The sequence below is a fragment of the Saccopteryx bilineata genome, chromosome 4 (genome assembly GCF_036850765.1).
Source record: "Saccopteryx bilineata isolate mSacBil1 chromosome 4, mSacBil1_pri_phased_curated, whole genome shotgun sequence".
Taxonomy (NCBI): domain Eukaryota; kingdom Metazoa; phylum Chordata; class Mammalia; order Chiroptera; family Emballonuridae; genus Saccopteryx; species Saccopteryx bilineata.
The window spans coordinates 72,428,600-72,451,652 of NC_089493.1; the positions used below are offsets into that span (position 1 = coordinate 72,428,600).

A 23,053-nucleotide genomic window follows, 5' to 3' on the forward strand; every position below is an offset into this window, starting at 1 on the left:
AATACAAAAAAACAAAAAAATGTTTTACTTATGTTCCATTGAAAGTCCATTGGACATGAAAACCCATCGGTCACCTTGTAAATCGGCCACGCCAACACCAGAGACACACAACTTACCTACACAAATAGCAACTCCTATGTAGGCAACAGTGGTGATGAAAATGGCCAGCATGGTTCCTCTGGGGATGGCATCTTGGGGATCCTTTTAAAACATAATGTGGAGGTACGAGGAGTCAAGGAGGAATAAGAAGCAGAGATTGCTTGAAGTTATTTCTGTATTTTAAATTTTTAGGCTATTTTTCCTGAGGAGAATGCTAAAGAAAAGATTAAACTAATAGCAAAATGGTAAGCTCAAGTTCTTTTGGGATAAGGGTAAAGTGCTTAGAGTGAATAAAGAAATCTGTAGAATTTTGCACTCAACAGTAGAGATCTCTAAGTGTCCAGGAGGGAGTTTTTATAGAAAAGTATACTAGTTAGTTCACTCACTAATGCCTCTTTCTCCTTTATTGCCTGTGAATTTCATGCAAATTTATTAAACCTTAAATTATTAGAACTATCCAACCATACCTGGCACATTGTCGATATATCTCTCTCTATGGTTGTTTTGTACTAAACTTAAGCTTGTCTTAAAAAAAATCACTTTGAGCGAAAAGGATCATCTGCTAAATTCTCCAATCCCTCAAAATTTCCCATTTGGAATCTAGTTCAGAAATGACTGCAATGGGAGATACTTAATTTTCACAAGCAGGCATAAAGAAAGATGCAAATTTAAGTTTATACCAGAAAATGGGCTTTTCTCTTGCTTATAAATTCACTGAGCTAAGCTCACGTCATATATAATATACCATTTTATATCCTATTTGGTGTGCTAAATCATATCATAATCAATTCCAAGCAGCATAGCTTCTAAATAATAGATAGAATTCAACTTAACAGGGATTATTAAATAGAGATTTTAATGTATGTACTGATTACCCAGGACAGTGCCTGGCACATAGTAAGGGTCAATAAATGGTGAATTGAGGGAAGCTCAGTCTCAATAGGCATTAGCTCCCCCACCAAAAGACACGAGACTCAATGATACAAATAAGCAATCAACACAGTTAAAATACAAAGTGCGAATTTTTTGTTTGTTTGCTTGCTTAAATCTGTTGATCAAACCCATCAGAAAGGTAAACTCATGATGAATGTAGACTCAACCTGACATTAGTGGAAATCATAACTAAACCAAGTAAATCTGTCCCCACATAGGACTAAGCCATCCCCTATGAAGTCACTCTGTGATCATTAATTTCTTCTCACTCTTTTAGGAATATCTCTACATATGCAGCCTCTTCCTTCCAAGCTATTGCCTCATGACCACTCTGACTTTTGATCATTAAGTATTATGTCTCAAAGCATTCTCTTCCTTTGGTTTTCATGGCCTCATTGTGCCTTGGGTTCTCATATCTCTTAGGCAGCTTTTCTCTTTCTTCTTCAGACTCCTTTTCCACCGTCAGTACTTTGAATGCTTGTTTCCCTGGGTGCTGCTTTGGTCCTATCCTCTCCTGCCTTTTGCACAGACCTGGATGAACTCAATGCATGCATGGCTTCTGGTATTGCCTAGTTCTTTTTCAGAGCTCTGGATTCATAAATCTAGCTACACACCTAGACATCTCCACTCTGATGTCCTTCTGCCATTTCAACCTCAGTGGTAAATATGAGCTTCTTTTTTCTCACCTATTACACCATGGAATCAAGTGAGTAGGTTGCAGCTAGCATTAAACAAATACAATATAATAGAACTGATGTGAAAATAATCAGATGTCATTTGTAGTAAAGAACTGTTCGGGGGAGGGGGAATGTTGTATGTGTATACTTAGTTGCGATGTATAATGTTTTCTAACTGCAAATCATAGTAAAATAAAATTTCCTTTTTGTTTTATTTTTTTAACTCTAACAAAAGCTGACCCCTTTGTTCCATTTCTCCTGTCACAGCCTTAATTCAAGCCCATGTCACCTCTTGCCCAGACTTCTGTGATATCTTCTAATTGATCTTACGGCCTCCACTCTCCCTACCTATCACCCCTTCCCCGCTCAATACACACACAGCCAATCCTTCACAGTCTGCTAGCAGGCTCTCTCTAAAACATATCTCATCTTAATCGAAACTTCTTAACGTTTCTAGCTCATTTTGGGATAATATCCAAACTCTACTGTCTGTAGTTTAAAGGCCCTTTGAGTTCTATTTAATAGTATATATGAGGGCATGTGCTGAAAGTTAAGCTTAATTGTAGAATCTCCAAAGTATTTTTAAATGGAAATAAAAAAAACTTTGTACAACAGCACAATAATCACTTGTTCCCTGAAAATCATGATGGGATAACCTCTACCTTTTATTTTTTACATATAAAATCAAAATCAGAGATTTCTCAGTCCAGATTGGTAGATAAGCAAAATTTTTTACTAATGTAGCACCCTAACTCAAGTTACCATTCATCTTGGGAGAAATAAATTACAAGTGTTGCCATTTTACTTTTATTTTTATTGTTTGAGCGAGACAGAGAGAAGGACAGAGAGGAACAGACAGGAAGGGAGGTGAGAAGCATCAATTTATAGTTGTGTCACTTCAGTTGTCCATTGATTGTTTTCTCATGTGTGCCTTAACCAGGGGTCTCCAGCTGAGCCAGTGATGCCTTATTCAAGCCAGTGAGCTTGGGCTTGAAGTCAGTGACCTTTGGGCTCAAACCAGAGACCATGGGGTCATGTTTATGATTCCACGCTCAAGTCCATGGCCCTGTGCTCAAGCTGGTGAGCCTTTGCTCAAGCTGGCAACCTCGAAGCTTTGAACCTGGGTCCTCAGCATCTCAGGTCAATGCTCTGTTCACTGCACCACCACCTGGTCAGGTTAAGTATTGCTTTTTTAGACAGTGATTTTTTTTTTAGTTTTTTTTTTTTACTCCCAGAGTGCCAGGACACAGAGAAGGTCCTTTATAAATATGTTTATTAATATACTGATGAAGGTCCTGGCTGGCTGGCTCAGTGGTAGCGCATCACCCAGCGTGTGGATGTCTGGGGTTCAATCCTTGGTCAGGGCACAGAGAAGAACGCCCATCTACTTCTCCATCCTTCCCTCTCTTGCTTCTCTCTCTCTTCCCTTCCTGCAGCCATGGTTTGATTGGAGAGAGATGGCCCCAGGCACTGAGAATGGCTCCATGGCCTCTGCTTCAGGTGCTAAAAAAGGTTCTGGTTGCTGAGCAACGGAGCAACACCCCAGATGGGCAAAGCATCGTCCCTAGTGGGCTTGCTGGGTAAATCCCAGTCAAGGCACATGCAAAAGTCTGTCTCTATGCCTCCCTTTTTCTCATTGAACAAAACACACACACACACACACACACACACACACGCACGCACGCACGCACACACACACACACACACACAAAGATTTTACTTGTATGCCCCGTTCTGCATGTAAAATAATTTCCATCAGCAGTACCTATCTCTATGCCTTCTTCCATCTATTTCTTTTCTTCCAACTGTCCCTCTCTTCTTTATTCTACTGATGAACTCCTACTCACCCCTTGAAAACAGGATTGGGAATTCCTCCTATAAAAGTCTTCCCTTACTTGTTTTAGGGATAGCAGTTACTGTTTTTTCTTTACCTTGCAAGATCTATTTTTGCTTCCTATGACTCCATTAGAGTAACTCTGTCTCCCCCTTAGACCATGACTCCTGGAGGGAAGGGTTGTGTTCTTCGTTGCTTTCACAGTGCCTGGTGTAAGTAGGTGCTCAGTAAGCGTGGGCTAAGCTGAACTGACAACTGAGCATCTAATAAAAATTGTCTTTAAGGAGTCTGGGAAAAAGACAGTATTCTTTCATTTCAATGTGTATTTACAGTGTGTAGAAACTTAAATCAGTGACATCTATTTTTTTTTTCAAATCTAAGTAACAGGAAGCTCAACATCCCTAACTGAATTTCATTCAGCAGTGGTGAGCCTCAGCCTGATCTTTTTTTATGCCATATCTCTGCTCAAGAAATTTGTCATGGCACCGTGGTCATTAACATAACTAATTAAAAAGCTTTGAATCACTCAATAAATATTTACCAAAGCTTTACTAGCTCCAAAGATACAGCAATGAACAAAACCAAAGGCAAAGGCCCCACTGTCACAGTTATATTCTAGGCAAGCACCTCCCAAGCAGGTCCCTCCAGCAGCTCTCTCTCCTTACGTTATAAGAGTGTCTTCAACCTCTGGTCCATGGACTGGCCGGACAGAAATTTCATGCTGGTCCGTGAAAAAGCTAACCACCCTGATATTGCATGAAGATTATAGACCCAGCGATCTCAGTTGAATTCGCTTATGCTCAAGGTGACTGATTGCTGTTTTAGCAGTCCCCAAAATAATTTTCCTATTTTCACTGGTTCCTAAGTGTAAATAGGTAGAAAACCACAGCCTTACAAGGTTATCCTGCTTCATGAGCTTCTCCAGTTAAACTATGAGAGAGCCTTTACTGTTTCTAGTTTCCCCCATGCTGGACTGGTTTTTTGTCTTTTCTGCCTGGAATACATTTTCTCATCAACAGTCAGTACTTATCCTTTGCTTTCAGTTTACGCAGAAGTTACTGCCAGGAAGAAATCATCCTTAACTTAATAGCTATTTGTTCATTATTTTATCTCACAATCCATTTAGACAGTGCACTCAGTCTTCAGTTCTACATAGCTCCTGATGGTTCTGGCAAATAGTTCTTGTCTTGCAAAGTAGATTATAACATTATTGAGCTAAAACTTGTGTCTTCTACTTTGAGTGAGCGTGCGGTAAATACTGATTACTGTCTCCTAATATTCTTTCTTACCTTCTTCCTTTTAATATTAGAACCCCCAACGATTTTAGCTGGACACATGGCAGCCCAGTTGGAGACTACATTTCCCAGTCTTCTCTACAACCAGCTAAGGATGCAGACTGAATTATGGCTAATGGAATGTCAGCAGAAATTGTTACATTGACGGTCCAGGAATTGTTTGTCCACTACTTCCTTATTCCCCTTTCTATGGATTGGAGTGTGATCTTGGAAATAATCAGTCATCTACAACCTTGCAGAAAAAGGCAATCCCCAAGGGAATAGTAAAGCAAGGAAGGTCAGTCTGGGTTGCTGGGCTATCATTTGGAGCAGATCTTTCTTATTCCACTGGGTGGCTACCAGCTCAAATTTTTATTTACTAGAAAAACTTCTATCTAGTTTGGGTCAAAATTACTGGTCTTTTATAAACCATTCAAACCAATATCCTACCTAATACAATGCTCCTTATAGTACTTAACATATGTAGATAATATGAGTGAGTGTTAAATAAATACCTATTAAACAAGTGAATGTATCAGCATTCAGCAATATAGTAAATTGACCATGGTGTTTGTTTTTTTCTTCAATGTTCCTACACATTATGTGTTTAAAAGAGGAAGTGGTACTTCTGATAGTTTTTTCACTGAACTGTATTTATTTTGTTGGATATGTGACATACAGTCATACTCTGTCTTTCTGATGTCACTGAATGAGTCTTTTGGAAGGACTACCAGGAATAGGGCAGTCTGGCCTTAAGGGATCATTTTTAAGTAATCAGGAAACCTTACAGAAATTTTACAGTTTGAAAGCTGTAGAGAAACTTTGTCACTATTGACATCTATAGCTACTTGTGATATGGCCACCAGCTGCACCACCACCTCCCAGGACACAAGAACAAAAAAAGGAACATACCTCCAAATCTCCTGAGATATTGGCACCTGCAAGAATTCCGGTAGCTGCTGGGAAAAAAATGGCAAAGACAGAGAAGAAGCCTTCGCCTTTTGTGAAGCTTGGCCCAAAGTTTTCTGCAAATATTGATGCTGCAACACAAATAATGATAAAAATCATCATGTAGATGCTCTTCACATAGTAAGAGATAGTTACCTTTGACTTCTATACCCCTAAATGCAAATGAGTTCCTATAATCTAAATAAAATGAACTCAGAGATGTTGCTATACTCCTGATGAACCTCATGTTAATTTTTGTCAAAGGTCAAAATACATATCACAGGTTTTAGATCTCTAGAACAGCTCTGAAAAATCAATAAATTTTGTGCCAACAGAGACGAAAGCTACCTGACTTCTTTGAATCTAGAAGATTGAAAAAATGAGAAAATGGGAGTTCTCTCATGGTCATATGGCTGTGCTCACAAAGATACCATAAGTATACACCATCTTACAAATAAACAACTACATTCTCACATGCATAAATACCTTAATCACCACAATGCTTTTCTATGCCTTTTAATAAAATATTGCAAAACTTGCTTGACCAGTGGTGGTGCAGTGGATAAAGCATTGATCTGGGATGCTAAGGTCCCAGGTTTGAAACCCTGAGGTCGCTGGCTTGAGTGCGAGTTCATCTGGCTTGAGCGCAAGCTCACCAGCTTGAGCACAGGGTCACCGAAATGATCCCATGATTGCTGGCTTAAACCCAAGGGTTTCTGGCTTGAGCAAGGGGTCACTGGCTTGGCTTGATCCCTCTGGTCAAGGCACATATGAGAAGCAGTCAATGAATTAAAGTGATGCAACTATGAGTTGATGCTTCTCATCTTCCTTCCTTCCTCTCCCCCTCTCTCCTTCTTCTCTCTCTCTCTCTCTAAAAAAAATACAGAAACTTGTGGGTACGACTACCTTACAATTTTACTATTAATATTCTAACATACCCACCCCTTGCTGAGATTGAATTTTAAATTCTTATGCCAAATTCTCATATATGGCAGAATAATATTGTGAGGAGCTTTGATCATAAAACAATACTATCCCACAGATTGTCACCAAGTTACTTAAATGAAAATGAAATAATTTAGAAAAAAAAACAGAAAGGGAAAAAAAGCAAGAAAAGAAAAATGTGAACAAAAAAAATCTAGAAAAATAAGGGAAGAAAATTTATAACATCAGAAAAAAAATATAACAGAAGCTGGAAGGAGGGAAAAGAACGATAAGGAAAGGATGTTAGTTAACGTGTAAAACAAACAAGACAATTTTTACAAAGGAAAAAGAATAATAAAGAAAGATGAGGCCCTGGCCGGTTGGCTCAGTGGTAGAGCATCGGCCTGGCGTGCAGAAGTCCTGGGTTCGATTCCCGGCCATCTGCTTCTCCACCCCTCCCCCTCTCCTTCCTCTCTGTCTCTCTCTTCCCCTCCCGCAGCCAAGGCTCCACTGGAGCAAAGATGTCCCGGGCGCTGGGGATGGCTCTGTGGCCTCTGCCTCAGCGCTAGGGTGGCTCTGGTCGCGACATAGTGATGCCCCGGATGGGCAGAGCATCGCCCCCTGGTGGGCGTGCCGGGTGGATCCCGGTCGGGCGCATGCAGGAGTCTGTCTGACTGTCTCTCCCCGTTTCCAGCTTAAAGAAAGATGATGTGATATAAAAAGGAAATGAACAATGACTACTGAGCAAGTGAAGGGAAATATTTCAAAAATCTTGGCAGTGGATTCTTGAGTAAACTGGAGTGAACAGTTAGGAAAAGGTGAGTCGGTGGAGGAGAATAGGGGAGGGAAGTCAAATTCCATGCTCGGTGACAGTCTCACAGGGTGCCACACCAAGTAATTCCTACAGTCTTGTATGCTGAAAACCTGACAGTGATGCTTAGCCAGGTAATGCAGCAGGGTTGAGACCCACTTTGGCTCTCCTGAATCCAACCTCAGGCTCTTCCCTGAATCACAATGGGATTCCAAGGTTGGAGTGGGGGGTCACAGGGATGGTAATGGAGGCAAGCAATGAAGAACCATTTATTGCAAAGCAACTCATTTGTCACACATACCTTGGTAATTAAAGAAACCTCTGGCCTTCTTCTCATTGTTGGATGGAATGACGGTTCCAATAAAGAAGTTTGCAATGGCAATGAGAAGAATGACCAGAAGGATCACCTGAGCCTGGAATGGCAAAGTAAAAGAAGCCAAGTTAGATTTATTTAACAACTTTTTATATAATCATAAAAGTTATGTGTCCACTGAAGAAAGATTTGATCTGATGATCCTAGCTAGGGCACTACTACTAAGATTAGATCATAAGTGGGTCCTTATGAATGGCTTTATTTGACCTGAGTATAGATTATACATTTTCAATGGGAGCCTGTGCTTGGGAAGTTGAAGGTGATAACTACAAGAACATTCTAAGTACTAAGTAGGTAACTTACTGCAGTGTACTCAGGAATGTAAGTTGAGCCCAAATGTTTAACACTAATAGAGTTTATTTCCTTCCTAGGCAGAGCACCATGGCTTCCTCTCATTACCAGTGCTAAGGGCAGGTGTATGAGAACACAGAATGACTCACAGAATGTCCCTGACACTTAGTGCATTTGATGTTGGGCTGTCAGGGTGTGCCCAGCACAAGCAGTCTGCAAGGTTGACCAGCAAATTATCTCTCTTTAGTTCCTCATACATTTCAAGGTATTTATTGTCTCGGCATTTCCATAGGCTATTCCCTCTACTAAGAAGGCACTTTTACTCTTTGCAGAACTGTTTCCTTATTTGCATCTTTTCAACCTTAGCTACCTCCTCAGAGATGCTTTCTTGACTATTGAATCTAAATTAGTAACAGCTAATGTTCACCAAGGGGTTACAATATAATAGCTGCAGATTTAATGTTATCAGTATTCTTTCAGATGAGTAATACCACCAATAACCATATGAAGTAGGTAATACTATCATCATTTAAGGATCAAGAAACTGAGGCACAGGTAAGTTAAGCAGTTTACTAAAGGTCATATGGTTATAAACTAGATTCACATCCAGCCATTCTAACAGCAGCGCTGGAGCTTTAAATTCTACCCTCTATTTCCACGAAACTACATTGCCTCCCTCAGGGAATAAAGTCATTGAAAGTAGGTTCCCATTATTTTCTATCTCAGTGCCCTGTTTATTGCCTTCACAGTACTTTTACAATTTACCATTTTATACGTCCTCGTTATCTCCTTGATTATTACTCATATCTCCATAGACCATGTACTCAACTAGGGTAGGAACTGTGCCTGTTTTACTCACAACTGAATATCCAGTGCCCAGAAGAATGCCCAACACATTAATCAATTTTTAAAGTACTTAATCAATTTTTGTTTAATGTGTGAATACATAATCTTTAAATAAGTGCCATGAAGGAATGTTTTCTATTGCTTCATATTAGCAAAGGCTTTGGCCGTCTTTCCATTGCAGGTGACCTCTAGAAGTCTCCAGGCCTGTAGGTTCCGTGTCAGTTTCACAAGTCACCTTAGGGAGTTACAAAGCACGCAAAAACATGCTCCCCATCATTTAGAAATGTACTCTTTTACTACTACTTAAATCCGGATATTCTCTAGTTCCAAAGCCTGTGATGCCCTCTAACGTGTTGCTGAGGTACTGGATTTCAGAGAACGGTAGTTTCTGCTTCTGTTACCTTTTCCTGACACACTTGCCATTTCTTTTGGGTTCTGGCGCCCACAGCCACTTTGAAAGGGAATTGCAGGGGTGTAATTGGGAGACACAGGCTTCCAGCATATACCGTTGCTATGACCATAAGCGGCTCTGTGCATGAAGATGGCACCGACCTTGATGGTTGTGTCACTGTGATGATGGCGTTAAGAAGGACATAGCACAGGTCTGGTCATGTCACACATGAGCTGTGAGTCATGACTGCCTGGACCTCGTGCTTTGAGGGCTTGCTGTTCTACCTAGCACTAACCAGCAACTTTTTCATAGTGATAATACCAGCAATGTTTTGTAAATATGGGGTTCCTTCTAATCCTGCAATTTGTTCAGGACCTGACCAGCAAATGTTGATAATCTCATTTTGAGAAATTCACCTTTGCTTCCCATTCCATTCCAGCTACTGAAATTCCTAAAAGAATCACCACTGTAATTGAGCCTATTATCCGAATATCATTAGTTGGATCCACCATCATTGAGTCACTCTCCTGGGGAAAAATATCACAAAAATGGTTAGAGTAGGAGCTTCCCCCCGCCCTCATTGTACATCTTATTGTAGTATGTAACAGTAAGATGAGATACTATATACTAATGTCTGGGGCCATATCAGATAATAGAAAAATGAAGTAATCATCAATTTGAGAAGATAAAGAACCTAACATTATTTCTCCTGTGAAAATAGACTTTTGATAGCCAAGGTTAGGAGTTGGAAATTTTAGAGATTCATTCTAGTCACTGCTTTTGAAGCTATTACAGCACTAAGTAAAAGCATGAGTACATTCACATACCATGGTTTGTTTCAGAAGAATGACTAGTTATTTTTTTTTTGGGTCAGGGAAATCCCAGAGGAATAAAAATGAGTGGTTGCTGATGTGAATATTAGAAAATAAGTGTTATTCAATTAAAGAACTAACTACACAAAGCAAATAGTGCATCTCTTGAAGAGAGTATACCTTACAAACTATATAACCCACTCATTTACTGATAAAACTTAAACAGAGGTACTATTACCAATTAAATTCCATGAATGTTATCATTACCACAAAAGGAAGACTAGCAGTTAGTTCACAGACCAAGTAATTTATATGTTCATATATATCCATGTTCATCTAGATGGGGCACCTAAACTAGGAAATGCCTAGTTTTCTGCAGTGAGCTACCCTAAAATTTGAACTTTCTTTCTGCTTGGAAATCTATAATGACAATAGTAATATAGTAGTCCTCCCCTTATCTGTGGTTTTGCTCTCTGTAATTTCAGTTACCCACAATCAAACATGGTCCAAAAATATTAAATGGGAAGTCCCAGAAACAAACAATTCCTAAGCTTTAAATTAAGTGCCATCCTGAGTAGCATGATAAAATCTTCTTCTGCCCTGCTCTGTTCTACCTAGGATGTGAATCATCCCTTTGTCCAGTGAGTCCATGCTACCTGTGTGCCTGTTAGTCACTTAGTAGCCATCTAGGTTGTCAGATCAATTATCATGATATCTTGGTGCTTGTGTCCAAGTAACTCCTATTTTACTTAATGGTGTCAAAGCACAAGAGTAGTGATGAGAAAAAAACTAAGAACTATATGAATCCATACATAGAAGGGACATAAAAATGAGACTCAGAGACATGAACAAGAATGTGATGGAAACAGGGGTGGGGGTGGGGGTAGGGGGGATGGAGTGAAGAAGGAGAGAGGGGTTGGGGGAGGGGCACAAAGAAAACCAGATAGAAGGTGACAGAAGACAATTTAGCTTTGGGGGAGGGGTATACAGCACAATCAAATGTCAAAATAATCTAGAGATGTTTTCTCTCAACATATGTACCCTGATTTATCAATGTCACTGCATTAAATTTAATAAATAAATTTAAAAAAAAAGAGTAGTGATGATAGCAATTCAGTTATGCCGAAAAGAGGTTGTAGAGTGCTTCCTTGAGGTGAAAGGGTGAACACAGTACAATAAAGTATTTTGAAAGAGACCATATTCCCACAACTTTTATTATAGTGTACTCATAACTTTTCTATTTTATTATGAGGTATTGTTGTTGATCTCTTAGTGTGCTTACTTTATAAATTAAACTTTATCATAGATATGCATAGGAAAAACAGTATATATAAGGTTCAATACTAGCTACAGTTTCAGGCATCTACTGGAGATCTTAGAACATATCCTCAGTGAATAAGGTGAGAATACTGTATTACTCCTGATAATAATACACATTGTTTACCTAATGGTTTGTATTTTAGGTAGTATTTCATGTACATTATTCCATTTGATCTATACCACATTTCTATGAAATGCAGAGGACAGTATTAGCCCATATTTAGAAAATAGGTTCAGATGAATAGAGGCACTGGTCCAAAATCTTTCAGCTGGTAAATGTGAGAGCCAGGATTTTGAGCCAGATATGATGCCAAGCCCAGGGCTCCTTCAACTATATCCAACTTCCACATTTTGCAGAATAAGTCTATTTTTCCTCATCTTGCCGTAATAACATGCCCTAGTGCCCTAAAAAAGCAAAGTGAGCCAAATTATTTTGCCTGGCTGAAGAAAAGAAAAGCTTTTACTTACCTTAAGAAGGTCTACCACAGTCTCTGCAAATCCCACCACATACATAGCAACAGCCACTGCATTGGCAAAAGCAAAGATCAAGCCGATAGACCCACCAAACTCTGGCCCTAAGCTTCTGGAAATCAGATAGTAGGCCCCACCTAAAACAGAAATAAACATGCTTTATGCTGAGAAACTGCTAAGGGATTTAGTTTATATAACAAAAGAAGTTTGAACATCTGAGAATATTTGAAATATAAATTATTCTAATGAAAAGAGTATAATTTTCTAAAAAATTTTAGGAATCTTATGTTACTTTAATGAATAGTTTACCCCTTTCTTGCACTCTGTCTATAATCTATAATAAAACTATTTTGACTTTATAAAATCCTATTTATTGAAACTTAATTATACACAAATATACTGCTCACAAAAATTAGGGGACGTATTATTGCTTCATATTCATTTTGAAACATCCCCTAATTATTGTGAGAAAATATTCTTATATTACAAATAAGAATGTAGCAAACTTTACTAAAAATACTTTGTCCTTTATAAAGATTCATTGGAGACTTCAAATCAATAATGCAACTGAAGTAAAATTTTATATCTGAAATTTGCCAGAACAAGTAGGCCTAGGTAGAAAATGAAGTGGGTGAAATTTATTGTTGTTATTCTAACTTCCTTTCTGTTATAATTTTTGGTACATATTTGCTATATAAGAATGGCATCTGTATAGTGCTGTGTATTATCCACTCTATAAATCAGACTTGTTTTTTTAAAAATGTTTTTAGTTCAAAAAACATGATATTGCCAAATACCTCCATGTGTATGGAGGTGACAAATGAGAAGAAAGGTAGGAAGGGCTTGGGACAATTGCTTCTCCCTTAAACCCTGAAAGGAGCTCTACACATGGCTGTCTGTGTACTTCTGTGCACGTGGAAGACTGAGTTGGACTGTGTAACTGCTCAAAGGGGACCGAGAGCATGTCAGTGAAGGTCAAAAAGATTAGATGTTATCTCAGACCATTGCAAATTAATAAATTCCTATACCAAGCTAATCTTGGAGGTAGACAGAACTGGTAGGGAAATGACATTGAACAAACAAATCTAGAAACAAACAAAAAAACAAAAAAAAATGGTCTTTTATGGAAAAGGACTTTCTTCCACTATAGTAACTCTTATGGGTTAAGAGGTCAAAGTCCTCCCTAAAAATGTAACCTATTATCCAAGTGGGGCAAACACGCATTATTTCCTTTTTTTTTTTGCAGATTACATTCAGTAAACTGGCTAGCCAATTACTTCAACTTGGTCAAAATGAGAGCCGGCAGAGATCATTAGAGGAAGGGTGCTGTGGGTAGGACGGTGTTTCAGAGGGTCCTGGGTGGGGAAACCTGGGTAGGATACCCATGTAGAGGCCCCGAGGACCGCAGGCAGAATGGGAAGGGGGAACAAAGGCAGTTGAGACACGATACACTTTACCCACTCCATTCTCTGCTTAAGCCTCCTTGTTCCTGGATGAGTTGAAAGAAACTCTTTGTTTGTTTGTTTTCTTTTTATAGATGGTCTCATGGCTGTTGGCCACTGGAAACATAGTGTTAGGATGAACTCTGAGGACTTACCAAGTGGGGAGTTCCAGCAGTGTCTGCTGGGGCCCTGAGGGGAGCTGGGAGAGAGCCCGCAGGGCTCCTCCAAGGAACAAAACAAATGCCTTCTTTCTAGATACCTGGTCACTCTCTACTTTATAAACATGTTTAGTCACTGGCAATGAGTTGAAGAAGTCTTTTCTGGAGATAGCTTTACATTAGTTGAGAAAAAATTTGCCTTACTCCTTAAATGTTGGATTATTTTGTTTTATTTTAAGCTTTTGGAGTCTTTCAATATACAATTTTTACTTTCAACATTGAACCAACTCTAGACATATTATGTAACTAAAGCTTACAGTCATAAGTAAATGAATTGGCTTACCTCCTCTTACTACTCCATTTGTGCAAATGGCAGACATAGAAATACCTGTGAGTGTCGTCACTACCACACTCAGGCCGATGATGATGACTCCAAGACCTGCAAAATCCCCCAAGAAAAGTGTTTGGCTCCAATACTTTTGGGAGGCAGCAGTCTGACTCTTGTCGCAGAAGGATTAGTCTCACCATGAAAAACCTGAAATGTTCTAAGAAAAGTTCCATTCTATGAAGATCTAGAAAACACTTGAAATGTACTAAACTTTAAAGTTGAAGCCACGTCCAGGAATTGTTTTCCAAGAAACACCAGCATGAGGAGTGCAGACTAACCTGAAAAATAAAGCATTTACCCAAGGACTTGGAGCATCTGGAAACCATGACCTGCAATGTGCCGGAGAGGTCCATTAGGAAAGAGATCACAGCCAACCAGAGGGGACCAGGACTATATATATACTCACAGTACCTTATGTTTCCTTTGGCATCCAGCTCATCCAAAGAGTTTGCCAGACTTACAGAACACTGGGCTACTTTCTTGTTCCCATAAAAAAAAAATAGTATATAAAAAGATTTTGCCTACCCATAGCAAGTGATGTGAGCATTAGAGATCTTAGAAATTTTACCTCCACGAACAAAACCGTTAGTTGCTATTGCAGAAGTTGACAACCCCGTAATAGAAGTTACCATGGTGGAAAGAAGAATTATGAGAACTCCAAGACCTGTCAGCAATGAAAGATAAAAGAGATTACATTTTACTTTTCTTCCTTGGATTCCCTATGGCCACAAACTATGCTGCTTTTAAAAGTTTTCACATCCAAGCCGTGGGCCCCAATGGAGTTCCTTTGTGCTCAAGAGAAACTGGTTTGCCTGGCATAAAGATCAAGCCAGAGAACTGCTCGTTATGATGAAGGATGGTTTCCAAAAGTAAACACAACCTAAGTGCCACCCTGGAAAGGAAAAGTTGACTTACGCTGGTGTCCTGGGAGAGAAGCTACCTTGGCTGTGAAAAGAGAAAACATGGCATTTGACCTTCTCTCTTGCTTGAGAAAGAAACTGAATGAGAAAGTTGGAGGGTTGACAAAGGTTAAATCCTTCCAAATTCTTCTTGCATCTCTCTTGCCTGGGTAACGGTGGGGGTGGGGAAGGAAGCAACTTGGATTACCTTTGAAAATACTCCAGAAAGGTCAGTGGTGAACTATTTGAGACTGTCACCTTTACCGTACAAAAGATCATGCAGGGTCACAAGTTTAATTACCTCCTCTGACATATCCATTTGTGGCAATAGCAGAGGTGGATAAACCAGTGATAGCAGTCACTGTCACGGCTAAGCCGATGATAATCACACCAAGACCTCAGTTAAGAGAGGAAAAATAAAGGCAATTAATCGGCGAAACAATCCATTAGATCATTAACATAAAAGCCAGCAAGTCTGGGGTAGTCACCAAAGGACCACATTTGAGGTAACAAGTTGGCCTAAAAATCACCACAGATTTAAGTGCTCAGCTTTAAAGTTTTCTGCCTGTAGGAGCACCGGTCCAAGAAACTCAAGAACTAAGACATGAAGTGCGAAGTTGCCTGCCACTAAGCAACTATGTCTGATCAAAATTTAACATGTACCCTGTTCATAATGAAGCTCTAAGACACCTAAAAACATAATAATTGGTCTATACAATGCTAAGATGTTACTATAACTAAAGAGTCAATGTTCATCTTCCCAGGTAACTATCTTTTTGTGTACATTTTATTGTTTGGGTATGGAAAATTACATACAATATATCAAATTGTTCATCTGGCAGATAAGTAATATGGAAGGAATCAAATTGAACTATTCTAATTCAGTGGCTATGTGACCACTGACAAGTTACTTATTTTCTGGGCCAAAAATGGCAATGACATTAGGAAGAATGCATGTGTAAAGTGGCTAGCGTAGTTCATAGAACACAGAACACAATCGGGGGCACTGCTTTTTGATCAGATTCCCAATAGTCATAATTACTGTTGCTTATTAAAAGCCTATGGAGTATCCAGCTATGTATCAGATAACATAAAAAATACAAGAAACAAATAAAATAAAATGAAAAAAAGCTGTCCTCAAGGATCCTATGGTACAGAGGTCAATGCTTATGAAAGAGAGCAAGTGGTAAATCCAAATTCAAAGGAAGACAAGGGGGCCCTGAGCTAAGGATTATTTTGAGCAAAATATATTTGAGATAAAGCAGATACCTCCCTTTCTTCATCTAACAGGAAATAAATCTGTAAAGGCACCAGAGACCATTCTAGTCCCTTATCAGCTGAATTCGTACCACAGGAACATAAAGTTTATTTATCTTCTATTAGTTCCCACATATATTTGCCTTTTGACAACTGGTCACCCTAGAAACTCAGTTCTTTTCTTTTATCTTGTTGTTTCTCTAAAAATGTATTATTCTCTTCTTAAGTTGCTGTATAAGCCCAAGTTCTAACCACCCTTTTGAGTTACTCACTGCTGAGTCTTTCCATGTGTATACACACGGCACAAGTTAATAAACATCTAATTGTTTTCCTCTTGTTAATTTGTCTTTTGTCAGTCTGATTTACAGGGTTTTAGCAAATGAGCCTAATATGGGTAGAAGGAAAACAGTTTTTCCTCCATGACAATAATCTCCTTAATGAGGGGTGACCCTGAATTCAGGGAGAAATAGTGGAGTCACAGGCACTGAAATCACCTTGGGTCCAGCCATAAAATTTTTGCGTCGGTCTGTTTTGTATGATCCTCTATATAAAATGGATGCTCTATAATTATTGGCAGGCTCTCTTGTTCCGAGGATAATTAGAAGGGTAATCAGCCAAGAGAGGCAGTGATTTCTCTGAGGGAAAGGGAAGTCTAGGGAGATTAAGGAAAGAAATGGAAACAACACACTGGACACTGCCTACATTGATGCTCACAGCTATATCCTGGCTCAAGCAGAAATCTCTAGGCTATTTTAAAGGTTAAAGAGCAATAAGAAGTGATTAACTGTAGGCACAACATGCAAACTTGGACCATATTGCTTTTGCCTCTATATACTCTTAGAAGTTTGATGTTGGAAGAAATAGTTGCATTAAATTCTTCATATCTATTGCAAGGATCCTGGGGTGAACCTCACCTTTATGTAACTGTGTGGCCTCAGTTTTTTGTACCCCTAAAAGTGATTCCTTTTGATCTTTTGCACATCATTTTGCTCTTGACTTTGTTTTCAGTAAGTTTGACATCAAATGTTTAACCTACCCCAGCAACTGTACAGACTCATACGGTTTGCATTTCAAGGCATTAAACCTACTCTCACTTTATTAATTCTCTACCCTTATTTTCCCCTTGCCTCTATTTTCCCACCAAGTCTTAATTTATCCCTTGGCATTGCATACATTTCTGTAAACCATATGAAATCCTGGAACAAATTTTCTACTTTTAAGCAGCAATGGATTTTCTTCTCTCTCACATTGCAAACAAAATCCCAGGGTAAAAGGCAGCTTGGAGAACATTCAGTTCATAGTTTTCTCAAAGTACAGTCCTTAAACCACCTGCTTCAGGAAATGCCTGGGGTGCTTATTAAAAATGCCCAGGCCTACTGAGCTTGAATCTTTCAAAGTGAATTCTTGGATTCTTAAGTTTTGTAAATTAACTTCTGCACCTGACATTCTAAAGACCATTGCGCTACCCTCAGCCTGTCTCAATTTGTGACTGCCTATTCAGCAAGGTTCTTTAGCATTATTTTCAAAGAATTGATTGGGAAACAATCCAGCTCCTTAATTTTAGATGAGGAAATGAAATTCACACGGTATAAATGACTTTGCTTTAGGTTATATCTACTTTTCATACCCTTCCTTTCTGCCCGATGGTTGAGTTTATGGGAAACCATCTTGTCCCAACTAACGTCTCCAAGACAGAGAACAAGTAGATGGCATTGTTTACTCATTCATTTGCTTTTGGGGACAAGACAGCCAAAACTCATGACCTCAAAATGGTTACTTAAGGACTACAGTTACTGTTATTCTTGGCTCCAGCTTTCTACTGGGTTTATTCCCAAGGTCTAGGCTTGGTATATTCAAGTTTCTTTTCCAAACTATCCCCAAAGCAAAAAGAAATTATTTGTATTGTTTCTTTTCTTACCTAGTAAAGGGGATTCAAGTGGTGGTGACTTAAAATAACTCATTTAGCCTTGAGTTTATAGTAAAGGTCAGTAGAACTGAGTTAGGGTGGGAATAAGTTTCTACTACTCATTAAAATCTATTTTCTAAGAAATAAAAGAAATATAAACCCTCCATTCAAAGGAAAGAGTAATGTAGTAATGTAACACTCAACACCCATTTGGGTAGATAGAGCTCTACTCTCTTCTAAAGCAGAATTGAACTACTTAAATAAAAGGTCTTTATTAAAACAACACTGATGTCTGAAAGTATAATAAACAGTTTAGCAGAAGATAGGATTCTTCCATTTTACAATAAACATGAAATGGATTGACTGTGAAGAGTAATGTAAGATCTGATTAAAGTTCAGATTATTGCCCAAACATATGGGTATTAAATAAGTTGCATTAAAAAGAATTACTCTTGCCCTTGGCTACACTCACACCTCCAAACAAAGTAATGTTTCTTGATGATCTCAATAAGTTACTAAACTGCCCTTAAAAACCTAATTTTGCATGAAACCCTGTAGCAAAAACTTGGCAATATTAAGATGCAGATTTTCCATGGAACAGCATCTAGTTATGCCGGGCCCTGAGGCTGTGAGCTTTCATTTGCTATGCATCATAAAGCCAGCAAGCAGCCCTTTGTCAGGAACCCAGCAGTTGCCAAACATGAAACACAGAAAAAACTATGGGAACTGGTTCCAGTTTTTCAGTTTTCAATCCAACCCTTTCTTGTTCTGAGTTAGTCTTCTGATGATTCTGAATGTGTTTTGAGGGTTGAAGGTAAAATAATGACCAAGTACCTTTTCAGTGTGAATTGAGGTACCTTCTAGAACAGGATCCGAAAGCACATTCGAACCTCCATGTTCTTGATACTACTGATTTCTAAGTCTTCGCCAAGAGTAAATCCATAATGTCTTTTTCACATACAGAGTAGAATGCCACTCTTTTTATCACATTAAATCAGAACTTTGATAAAATTCAAATAATTTTTAATATAAATTTTTATTAATATACTCTCAATAAAAAAGATTTGCCACAGGAAATAGTTTAAATGGAATATAATATTTAAAAACATTAGTCACTCATAATAATTTCAACATCACCCATTTTCCATTTGGAAAAATTAGCAAGAGTTATATACATTCTCTCAGTCATTTTATCTATCTCTTTAAGTTTCTAGCTGGCAATATCTGATTAACCTTTGTTTTCTCACTGCTGATATCTGAAAGTAACACAATTATTTTCTTTGGAAAATGTTCAACAATTCAGGATTTTTATTAGGTCACATTTTCACCTGTTTTGCACAAGTTATTTTTACTTAGTGAAATTTTGCCAATCACCATTAGGAGGATACTCTGATAAATGTCAGTGTGTCCCCAAATATGAATACTATTATTTAAAATGAATGTGTATATGTATATCAGTACACCAAAAACTCTATGAAAATAGAGATATACTTCCTTGAGCATTTATCCTGGTGGCAAGCTGGAAAATTCCAGTCTCTCAGGAATTAATACTTCACCTTTGTCTCTGACAAACATTGTCTAAGAGGCAGAGTCAAAGAGCCAAAGTGCTCTTCTGTGACTTTTATCTCACATTCAGTATTAATGGTGAAAACATTGTTTATTGAGCTTATAGTTTACATAAAAAATTATACAGGAGAGGAAAAAATGCTTACCGATTCCAGCTTCTCCAACAATCCAGGAGAGGCGAATGAAGAGCATCACACCCCAGATGTTCAGCATGCATCTTACCTGTGGATTGAAGGAGCATTGAAAAGGAGATGAGAAGTGATAGTGGAACAAAACCCAGGTCTTTGTAACTCTGGTGTTCAGGCTTTGTGAACACACAGTCTACTAGAACTCTGAATGGATAACTTTCATCTGTAAACAGAGGAGCTTTCTCACCAGCACACCTTTCACCCATCCAAACTTCACAGCACCAGATTTATCTTCCTCTTCTTTGTTTTCAGCTTGTTCATTTCCATCTCCAGGTATCTCATCACCATTAGCAACTCTGTCAGCTAGACTTGGAGCCAATGCCACATTCTGCATTTTTATAGATAGCAAAAACACAGTCTATGATCAACAAACACATGATTTCATGAAACTCTCAAAACAATTGACATAAACCTTTAAACAAAAAAAATAAAAATAAAAAATCTAGACATTTTAATGAGTTAATTAATTTTTGCCCTGGGAAGTTGAATGATTTTAGGCAGCAAGACTTCAGGTAGTGGTGAAGAAACCTGGGCAGTTCTTCCACTGGTGAGACTATTACCTAAGGGAAAAATGGCCTGATTTGGATTCGTTTAGAATTCAAAAAAGAAAAAAAGGGGGAAGAAAGGATGCAATAAAGGGAGGAAAGTCTATCAAGAGTGAATGAGGGCCGTGAGAAGGCATGGTAAAAAGACCTGAAAGATAACCTCTTAAGAATGCAGAGTACTTGGCCTTCCTTCCATTATCCACTCTCAGCTTCATTTTATTTATCTAAAATAATGAAGATAAAACTTCTGTATTCATGTCAAAGTGTCTTTAGGAAGATTCAATGAAAAAAGAACACAGAAGTGTGTGTGTGTGTATACATATATATATATATATACATATCAATATATATACATTTTTTTAAAAAAGCATTAAAGGCACCATATGGCTACAAGAATAATATTCCTATAGACAAAATTTCTTTTAGCTGTAGTATGCCTTTGCTTGAGAATTGTTGATTGTGCTATTAGTATTGTATAGAAAAAGAGATATCTCACAATTAGAAAGATAGGCCAAATAAAAATAAGAAATAAGTTGTATTAAAATGGATAAAATCTTTATCTTGCTTTCCCCATGGCCTAATTTTGAAAAAGAACTTTCTTGTCATTAGGAAGTCTCTGAATTCAGTGGGGAGGAATCAGCTCTTTTTCTCTCAAGAACACTCCCTAACTTCTCTTTTAGGTATGACTTTTATTAATTTCAGATGTATTTACTTGATTTAGCCTATCTGGCATCTACCTGACTTTTTAATGGTTAGACTACAATGCACTGAACTTCCCAAAAGCAATCTTTCCCCACAGGGTTTTGAGACCATTGGGGAAGTCTTTTAATTCAGCACTGAATTCCCATTATAAAAGAACAACTTTATTTTAGTTAAATGTTATATTGATTTAAGCCTAGAATGATGTGTTCTCATGCTGGTAGTTTAAAGGTCTTGGACAAGGGCATTTTCCCCCTCTAAAATGGGACCGGTATGATATAAATATTTAGTGTTGATTATATGCACCTTCTACGGGAATGATCAAAGCTCTTGCCCTTGCCATGCTCAAGGATTCTCGGAGCTTTGGGCTTTGCTGTACAGTTAGCCTACTCACTGTAAACTGACCCTATTTGGACTGTTTACTCTAACTGACTGACTTCTTGTCTTCTTCTCTCAGCATATTTGTTTTACTTCTCTCTGTAGTAAGGATTTCTCCCAACTTTGTTCTCCCATAAGACATTTTTCATGATACTAATGTGACACTTGGGTTAGCCCATGTAACACAATGCAGTAAGAATACGTCAACTGAATTGAAGGAAGTTGGTGATGTGAGTTACTTCTCCTCAGTGCCAACCAAGAGCCTTACAGAGAGACCATTGATGAACAGTACTGAATCTATAACGTGGTCTTGAAGGCCACTTGATCTCTATCACCTAGAGGTGGATAACTTTGTTTTTTTAATTGTTCTTGCCTCTTATTTCTTTTTTCTTCCTTCCTTATCGGGTGTTCCATTTTTCACCATCTCTTTTGTGCAGGCCACATTAAAAAGGGGAGAGAAAAAGAGTAAGTCCCAGGCCAGACTATTTTATTCTCTTATGACAGCATTAGGGAGAAAAATTGAATGACAAAGGACACAAATTAATAGTTAAAACTTAGTTCTGAATTTCTTGAGGTATAGCTTAATATTAAGCATCCTTAAGTTCCTATTTTGGTTGAAAGCTGATATCCTATATTTCTATCAGTGTTAAGATATGGATTAAAAAAGTCCACGGAAATGGCGGCTGAACTGGCTGGGCACAGCCTGGTGCTCTCCACCAGCCTCATATCCAAGTTGTGTATGGAGTTCACAATTTCTCAGTAGCTATTTTTAAAAAAGTAAAAAGAAATTGGTAAAATACCATGGGTTCAAACATGTACCCGTAAGTTTTTAAAAATGTTAATTTCTATAGAATGTCATATTTCTAATATTGGCAACGTAAAATTTCATTAACAGTTGTGGCACCCCACATGGTAGGAAGAATCTCAATCACTCACAGACTGTATTGATAATATATTTTACTTAATAGAATCCATATAAAATATTATCATTTCAACATATAATTGATATAAAAATATTGAGATATTTTACGTTTCTCTTTTTCATACTAAGTCTCTGAAATCCGGTATGCATGTTACATGATAGCACATCTCAGTTTGGAATAAACACATTTCGGGTGCTCAATAGCTGCATGTGGTTTGTGGCTACCATATTGGATAGCACAGGTCTAGATAATGAAGTCAGTTACAGATGAATGAAACAGTAGAGGTTGTTCTCCAGTTAATTACAAATTCAACTTTTCCCTGAAAGGATTCTATACACATAAGACAGCTGAGTGAGTCAAATGTAACTTTCATTTTCCACAACTGAAAAATCAATGAGAGCAGGGAATTGAGAACTGTGTTAGCATATCCATGAATGTTGAAGAGATTATTTGGTTAGGAGATTCATTTATTGACCTAATTGGAGAAAAAAAAACTTTTAAAATTGTCAATATTCTAGTTAATCAAAATCCCACGGCCAGATTAAGAAGTACAAATTGCCAATTATAAAAATAGTCACAGGGATATAAAGTACAGCATGAAGAACATTGTCAATAACATTGTAATAACTATATATAGTGTCAGTGGCTGATTACCTTGTAAGGTATATAAATGTCTAATCACTATGTTGTACACTGAAAC

At 38.1% G+C, this 23,053-nt stretch overlaps 1 protein-coding gene across 3 annotated transcripts in view; it reads right to left on the reverse strand.

Annotated features, from left to right (window-relative positions):
- The window catches only part of SLC12A1 (solute carrier family 12 member 1), a 90,672-nt gene that overhangs the window by 58,022 nt on the left and 9,597 nt on the right, over positions 1 to 23,053 (reverse strand). The window contains exons 3-10 of one of the 3 annotated variants that reach the window (XM_066276479.1): positions 19,996 to 20,136; positions 19,767 to 19,842; positions 13,948 to 14,043; positions 12,002 to 12,141; positions 9,818 to 9,928; positions 7,802 to 7,913; positions 5,730 to 5,857; positions 117 to 201 (exon numbers count right to left, since the gene is read on the reverse strand). In XM_066276479.1, the coding sequence (XP_066132576.1) occupies positions 117 to 201; positions 5,730 to 5,857; positions 7,802 to 7,913; positions 9,818 to 9,928; positions 12,002 to 12,141; positions 13,948 to 14,043; positions 19,767 to 19,842; positions 19,996 to 20,136 (889 nt within the window). Of the gene's footprint in view, positions 1 to 116; positions 202 to 5,729; positions 5,858 to 7,801; positions 7,914 to 9,817; positions 9,929 to 12,001; positions 12,142 to 13,947; positions 14,044 to 14,560; positions 14,657 to 15,192; positions 15,289 to 19,766; positions 19,843 to 19,995; positions 20,137 to 23,053 lie in introns of all 3 variants that reach the window. The other 2 variants (XM_066276480.1, XM_066276481.1) reach the window with 2 other exon arrangements.